At 33.5% G+C, this 7,795-nt stretch overlaps 1 protein-coding gene across 1 annotated transcript; it reads right to left on the bottom strand.

Moving 5' to 3' along the window:
* Positions 1 to 534: 534 nt before the first annotated feature.
* Positions 535 to 7,007, bottom strand: LOC126688004 (AMSH-like ubiquitin thioesterase 1). The gene is made up of 14 exons (XM_050382560.2): positions 6,666 to 7,007; positions 5,718 to 5,782; positions 5,520 to 5,595; positions 5,244 to 5,423; positions 4,926 to 5,020; positions 3,233 to 3,338; positions 3,112 to 3,158; positions 2,493 to 2,865; positions 2,013 to 2,102; positions 1,866 to 1,928; positions 1,697 to 1,771; positions 1,306 to 1,368; positions 1,076 to 1,128; positions 535 to 1,000 (listed from the first exon to the last, which is right to left on the bottom strand). The coding sequence occupies exons 1-14, from the start codon at positions 6,789 to 6,791 to the stop codon at positions 826 to 828; spliced, it is 1,587 nt and encodes a 528-aa protein (XP_050238517.1). The 5' UTR covers positions 6,792 to 7,007; the 3' UTR covers positions 535 to 825.
* Positions 7,008 to 7,795: the final 788 nt, after the last annotated feature.

Raw genomic sequence — 7,795 nt, forward strand, 5'->3', positions numbered from 1 at the left:
ATGATTATTAAACATTTGTAATTCTATGTTTTCTTAACAAATATATTTTAGTGTTTTTTTAGTATTGAATAAATTATTGGTTTTCTTTTAATAAAGATAGTATATTTTAATATTTTTTATTATTTAATAAATATATTTATTTTATATTTTTTAATAAATATAGTTTCTTTATTAATTTAAAGATATACAAACATATTTAGACTATAATAATAAAACTAATAACATATTTTATTATATTTATAGTATCATATAAGTATTAAAAAAATAACAGAGGTAATGTGTAAAATATTTAAATAATTCATTAGGTAGGAACTGAGAATATTATTTTGATATAAAAAAATAAAAAAAACTGTTGGAACATTGTAGCAAATGAATTTTTATATAATTTACATTAGTTTTATAATCATTCTTGGAGATGCCCTTAAATTTCATCTCATATGCTGATTTGAACGAGTGCAGCCTTCGCATCAAATTGCACATGCTGCCTTGTGCCCGAGTATTAATAAAAAAGAAGAAAGTTTATGCCCGCACAGCTTCATGAATCACAAACTCTTGCAATTTTTTTGAATGTTTCCGAGTCTTTTATACTTTAAGACGAATATAAAACAGTTTCAAGAGTATTTACTAGTCATAAAACTAGAGGTATCCAGTTCCTAGATGGACTGATCAGTACTAGTATATGCAGACACTTGCGATGGGAAATTTCAATATCCCCTTCTTTACAGACACGGTGACGTATACAGTCCGTTGGTAAAGCCTCTAACAATAAATGGATTGTATGATTATGAACAATTGCAATAAGTCGGCTAAAATCAAATGAACAAATTACCGAAGGTCGGTAACTTTAAACTTTAAGTTCGGATTCATATAGACATCTGTACAGGTCTGGTAAATTGGCCCACCATCCTCAGGTTGACTGTGAGGATGGAATCCACGTTGCTGGCAGTTTCTTATAACCTTCATGCCACCAGGGGTTGTCAACCGAAAAATGCCATGTTTTCTGCAAGCAGGTCACGATGGTCAAACTGAAAAAATAATGGTGAAACATCTATTATTCATATGTATAAACTTATACCTCGAGGAATCTGATGGCGCCATGACAATGGCGACAGCTTGTGGCAACATTGTCTGAGGAATGAACAAGCATGCATGTGAACAATGAAGAAAATGATTGGGGCCAAATAAACTTTCTTAGCTGTTATGTTGCAACTTTTAACTTATTTACAAAAACCAATTCAAATACATCGATGCAAAAAAAGGACTGGTCCTGAAGATTGAAATTACAATAGAAACGAATGGGATTACCTGATATGAGTAATGGGTGTGGACATCAATTGAAGACATGAAACAAGACTGTGTAGGATGCGTCTGTAATTTGCAACATGGTGAAATCAATCCGTCAAATAAATAAAGAAAAAAAAAACAACTAACAAAAGTTAATATAAAATTTATGTTCCAATTAGATTCTGAAGACAATCATTTAAACCCACAAAAATTATCACAACATGAGTAAGTTAGATAAACTAATGACAGTGACTTTGGCCCCATAATGAATAAAAATGCATGTCAAAAGGAATTCAAACCTTAAACTAGCACGCATTCACAACTTTCATTCTAATATGAAATCAGCAGCTATAAAGTATTAATTTGACCAATCAGGAAAATGGACACTGTTCATCAAATATGAGGCACTTACATGTATCCACCCAAGAGATAATAGATCTCCGTTATCCTGCGCTTCAAATAATTCTTCTTCATTGGTTGTTTGACACTGAGCAAAATGTACATATTTAGATAAAAATCACATAAATTCAACTGATAAGGAAATACGAAAAAACATTCTTTGTGCTGTGAAACTGTCATACTGAATCAGATGTGGACTCCTGCTTAGGGATGATCAGAGCTGTAACACTATACATTCTGTTTTTCTACAAAAAAGGGTTGATAAATTAAGTAGTCAAAATTGTACATTCTGAAGTTTAAGAAATGTAATTTAGGTAATCAAAACTTACGAGTTTTCCAGCTAGGACACCACAAGTTTCTAAATTCTTATCAGTATTTGACTTTGCCAGCTTCATGAAATTCTCCATCATTGTGGTTGACTGCAAATAAAAACTATTGTTAGAAATAGCCACAAGCACAAATACTGCCTACATGCCCTTGGATTTGCCTCACCCCATAATTCCAATTTCCAACTTCGGAAAATAGCAATGTGTCTGTAGTTTTGGAATATTTGCAAGCTTACATAACCTTCCAAAAACACACTTATTTTATTTTGCTAACCATGATCTGAATTAACAGATCCTGAACGCTAACCATGATCTGAATTAACAGATCTTGAATGGTTACAAACAAAGACCAAATAGAAAATGAAGGAATCTGAAACAAAAAATGAAGGGACAAAAAGATGGACTGACATTGACAACTTGCATTACAAGAAAAAATTGTTACTAAATTCAAAACTCAATAGATATTAAAAATTTGTGACTTACAATGTGCAGTTGTAAGGGAGGTTCAGAACAAGCAATATCATCAGGTGAGGAAATGCTTAATTTATTTCCTACTTCCGTAAATTGTGGAGACATTGCAGGTAACAAATCTTGTACTTCTGCAAGCACAGCTGGAGGAGAAGGCTGTCTAATTAGATTTGTCTGAACAGGCATTTCTGTTGCTTCGAAGGAAATCAATGCACTAGGTTCTTCAGCTTTGCACATCTGACTATCCACCTGTGAACTTGGTCTTTCAAGTCCTGAGCTGTTGCTATCTGATTCTAAATTGACCCCATTTTCTTTGAACAGCTGCAGGTTTTGAACTTCTGAATGGCTAGAGTAGTTTTTCTCTGCAACTCCATTTTCCAGCAGCAGGCTGTTTTCACATGCAAAGCCACCCGACAAAATAAATCCAAGATCATAAGACTTTCATCCAAAAAAAGGAAGGGCAACAGGAAAAGACCCAAATTTTAAACAAATAAAGCACTTCTGTAATGCCTTCAGAAAACCTTTAAAACAACTTTTTTTGATTCAATTGAACTAACTAATTAAGACTTGTAACTCAAAACAGTTCCAAAAATAAAATAAAAAGGAACTTTTGAAACCCAGAGAAGAATAAAACCTGGGGAATTTGACTGGAGTGAGGTCTATGTTGCTAGGATACCTGACCTGTATAGCGAAAAAAAATTCAAAACGAGCTTTCGCACAAAGTGCCAAATATAAAGAAGTAAACAATTCCATACTCCTTTATCGCTCCTAGGTGGTTGCCATTGCCCCTGAAGCCCATTTGGACCCAATATAGAATGTCTGGAGAGAGTTTCCTCCTTTGGTTGTGGAAAGTTTAAAGACCTGCAAGAAGTATGTTAACTTGTAAATAAATTAATGAGTATTGAAGAAAGTCGAATATGATTCAAGAAATACCGGATCATCATTGTCACAAACAGTGACATTGGTGAATTACTTCCACTCAAAAAAGAGAAGAAATAAATTAGACTACTCTTGGAATTATCCGCTCATTTCCAGCCCTCCTTTTAACCAGATTATCCAACATCAAACATCGTCCCGCCAATAATGCAAACTATACCTAGAATTTTCACACTAAAATTTGGAGACCTGGTACGGGTCTATACTGTGTCAAAGGTCAAAATTTGTGGATCACCTGTTCATCGGACAATTATTCTCAAACTCTAGTATAGAGTAAAATGCATCATAAACTATTCTCAAACTCTAGTAGAGTAAAATGCATCATAAACTATCATATTACCCAAGTCAAGTCCAAAGTAGTCAATAGCTATATATCCATTTCTAATTATGATATTCACTATGGAAGCTTATTGGGTTTGAGGCTTTGTTACAATTGAGATCAGAGTACAGCTCTCTCTATCTGCTTTTCCCTATGACACTTTAGGTTTTGAAAGCTAACAATAAAGATATAATTTCAATTTGAAAAAAAAAAGTCTAAAGCTTACCGTGCTATAAATAATACCCCAGGGTTCAAATGGGTTGAGCAAAACAATAAATATATATATATATATATATATATATATATATATATATATATATTATAATGATCAGAACAAATTCAATAAAAGCAAATGCCAAAAAGCAATTAGTTCCAACAGAGAATATCTTGATGACTTGATCCATGTTTTCCAGTGAGCAGGATTTGGCAAGCATATAAATTATCTAATTAAGAGTGTCAATTTTTACAAGTTAAAATAAAATAAACACAGAATGCCTATGAGATTATTTTGAAGTTTGTTTATTAGAACATAGTGTGTAAAATTAATAGAAATTCTTCTATTATTAAACTAACAGAAAAGCGGGAGCACCACCATTTAATATCTCAACAGAACTGAAGTTAAGAGTGAAGAATATACGGAACTAGGGAGAGACAATCAATTGCAATAAATAATTACTTAAAATTACCTAAAGATAAATCAAAAAGTTGAAGTTAGGCAGCTATATCAGGCCTTTATAAGATGTAAAGTCACAGCAGGGAAACTATAAGTAAAGAAATGCCTTCATCTCTCTTGGTCATTCAATAAAAGTTAATATTAGATTTTACGCAATTTTACAAATAACCAACCTTTTTTTGAAAAATCTACTCAAAGAAAGCACCAACAGTTTTGCTCTAACTCAACAACAGGCTAAAAAACATAATTTTTTTTTCAAAGAAAGTATAAGTGAAGGCGGTAGTAGCAACCTAGTTATAAGGGAAAACTAAGTGCAAAAAGTGCTCCCTGGATAGTGCAGAGTAGAAGTTGGGGGAGGATAGGAGTACTATTCCACGCCAAGCACCATGACTTACAAATCAACAAATGAAGCAAATTTACCAACTGTACCATGCCCTACACTCTCCGGTATACTCTAAGTTTGTGCAATAAAAATCCATTTAACTGACGGACAACCACATCAAGATAATAAAACACTCACCATCTCTGGAATTGTTCTTCTGGTGGCCTAACATGCGAATATTGCTGAGTTCTTGTGCCCTGAGATACAATTTCTTGTGACGCTGGTCTCCCTGCCTGCCAAAGGCATAATAGTGTTAGGATATTGGCAGTAGAAGAGACTTCCTCCCTGCCAGGCTAGCAGCAGATTAGTATCCTCAATAAAATTTCACCTCCAATAATAAGGGAAAAAGAAAAGAAAAATCATAATAAGATAAAAGTAATAGAAAAGAATCTCTCCCTGGCTAAAAAATTCATAATAAATTGTTAAAGCCGGTAACTAGTAATTACTGTACCATACCTTAGTCACGTCATAACTAGTAAAGGTTTTCTTTTTGACAGGAGGCCCCACTAATGAATCATTTTGATTCACAGAGACCGAGCCATTCACTTGTTGGGTGTGTTTTCTGTTTAATTCATTGATCTTTTGCTGGACTGCTGGCTTCAAGTCCTCCAACTCTATCACAGCATTCAACAATCTCTATAGATATAATAATATCAAATGAAGCCTCCAACATTGAAAGAGAAACAGATTATTGATGATAAAGGAAGTAAAAAGGGGAAAATTCACTATTACCTTTTTCAAATAAACTTTCTTACTCTCTTGGGATGCCCTGTAGTCTCGATGATATGGTATTGTTTCTGATACCAAGCTAAAGCAAAATAAGTAATAACAGTAAGTTATTTTCACATCATTTAGTTTTTCATGGAAGCAAGCTATAATTTAAATACCATAAAATAAGATTGCATTGCTAGTTCACACCCTTGTTCTCACCTTGAAAACCTTAAAAGCATAGTATACAGGTCTATAATATTTCTCTCTTCTCGAAAGATATCAGCCTGCAGAAGAAAACCCAGAAAGTAAATTTAGAGGATTTGGAACATAAAGGTGTACTGCTTAGAATCACATAGCTCAATGGCACATCATTAATCATTGACAATTAAAATAGAAGCAAAATAAAGATCAATGAATTGTGCTTGCTATGGCTAACAAGTATAAAGAAAAAGTAGAGTTAAATGCATTCCGATTACAAAGAAGATGTTAACGGAGCATAAAGATTATACGTCCAATGCTATTAAGCCACAACCAAAAATACTACATAAGAGCAGAGGAAAGCTATTACATTTAACTAGTGATCATATCTTAGGGACATTCAAACATAAATATATAAAACTAAAAACTTCTATTATTACATGATAGATACTTTAAACCATGCTTGATTAACATTTATGCTTTAAAATGCGTTACAATTGCAACTTCATGCGTCACATATTCCCCGAGTTCTTCTTCACAGTAAATGTCACCGCATAAAGATAACCTAGTGTTGTTTAATATGAAACCGGATCAAGTGCATCTCCTCAAATTTAAATTCTACTGCAAATATGCAAATTCTTCCAAAGGTCGCAAAATGATAATTAGATATTTGCATTCGCAGCACGATCCAATAACATCAGTCAAAACTTAACTAGTTAATTTCATAATTCTTTAATGCAAAAACAATTGCATTCATCAATGAGCAAACGAAAATAACTTCCCATTGCCATATCAGCTATTAAACCCTAAACATTTTACCAAAGCAAAGTATTTAACTCAACTCCACACTTATTACTGAACACTATAATCAAGTTTGATTATTTTCAAGCGTTAACCCCTAAAGAACCTCAAATTATAAAAATCAAAATAACATAATATAAATAAGAATATAAAAAGATCTGTATATACCTGTTTGAGAATACTATCGGCGATCCGGAAGTAAAATCGGAGAGAAATTCGATTATCGACATCAATTTTCTGAGCGACGGTAGCGATATTTATTCTACCACCGCGAGTAGAAGAAGACGACCTCATTGAATTTTCCTACTGTTGCTGATCAAATTTTCCGGTGGACCAGAAAAAAATTGACGGTTTGTTGCTGTGATTTGGATCGGCGGTGACGTATGTTGTTGGAAGTTCAAAGAAAGGTTGTTAATGGCTGCTGCTACCTGCTAGCGACTACAGAAGGAAGGAGCCGATGTGAACAAGAATGTCATTTTTGGTTATGGAAAGGGTAATCTTGGAAATATAATCGTCCGTATATTTGGGTTTTGTAAAGTTGCGTTTCGATATATAATATTTGTCGTATTTGATTATTTCACATAAATTAAATAAGTGATACTTTTACTAAATTATTTAGGCTTAATTTTATTTAATAGCACAACATTTCGCGTAATTTTTGATTTAAGTCCAACCTTTAAAAATTGTCAAGCGTTGGCTCAATCTTTCCATTCTTTTTATTTATTAGCACAACTCGTATTTCCGGTGATTGAAATCCTACGCGGCACGCCGGCTGTCCAACTCATTTTCCAGCGTGTCTTACCTAGACGACGTCGTTTCTCTGGGGACCCATACATTACCAAAACGCTGTCGTTTTGCGTGGAACGATTGCGTTTCTCGTTAATTTTGAAACGCCGCCGTTTTGTTTTCCTTCTTAAAATACCCTAAATCTGAAAACCCCAAATTATAACCTAATCAAAATTTCTTCGATTTCAAAATCTAATTTTCCAACTTCTTTATCCCTCCTATTTCATTCTGCAATTCTCTTACTTTATAAACCCTAAATTTTGAAAAACATAAACCCTTAATTAACACTGGAAACGCTATGACTAAGAAGAAGAAGGGGATGGAAAAGTGTGTCGTTGTTCAGAAATGGCATAAAACTCCATCATTAACTGAGGTGCGTTATTTTTTCTTTTCCATTTCACGATTTACTTTGTTTTTTTTTTTTTGCAACCACAACACCAGCTACTCCAAAGTTCACAAGCCCTCATGTAGTTACTGCCACAAGCACAGCTTCACCTGTAAACAGACCATAT

The sequence above is a fragment of the Mercurialis annua genome, linkage group LG6, assembly GCF_937616625.2.
Source record: "Mercurialis annua linkage group LG6, ddMerAnnu1.2, whole genome shotgun sequence".
Taxonomy (NCBI): Eukaryota; Viridiplantae; Streptophyta; class Magnoliopsida; order Malpighiales; family Euphorbiaceae; genus Mercurialis; species Mercurialis annua.

What these genes read in the sequence shown, in the direction of transcription:
- LOC126688004 (XM_050382560.2), bottom strand. Translation starts at nt 6,791, where the DNA reads ATGAGGTCGTCTTCTTCTACTCGCGGTGGTAGAATAAATATCGCTACC. An exon ending in CACCTAGGAGCGATAAAGGA is followed by an intron (nt 3,159 to 3,232) that starts GTATGGAATTGT and finishes TTCGCTATACAG; the next exon opens with GTCAGGTATCCTAGCAACAT. An exon ending in CTCCCTTACAACTGCACATT is followed by an intron (nt 2,103 to 2,492) that starts GTAAGTCACAAA and finishes TTTTATTTGCAG; the next exon opens with TCAACCACAATGATGGAGAA.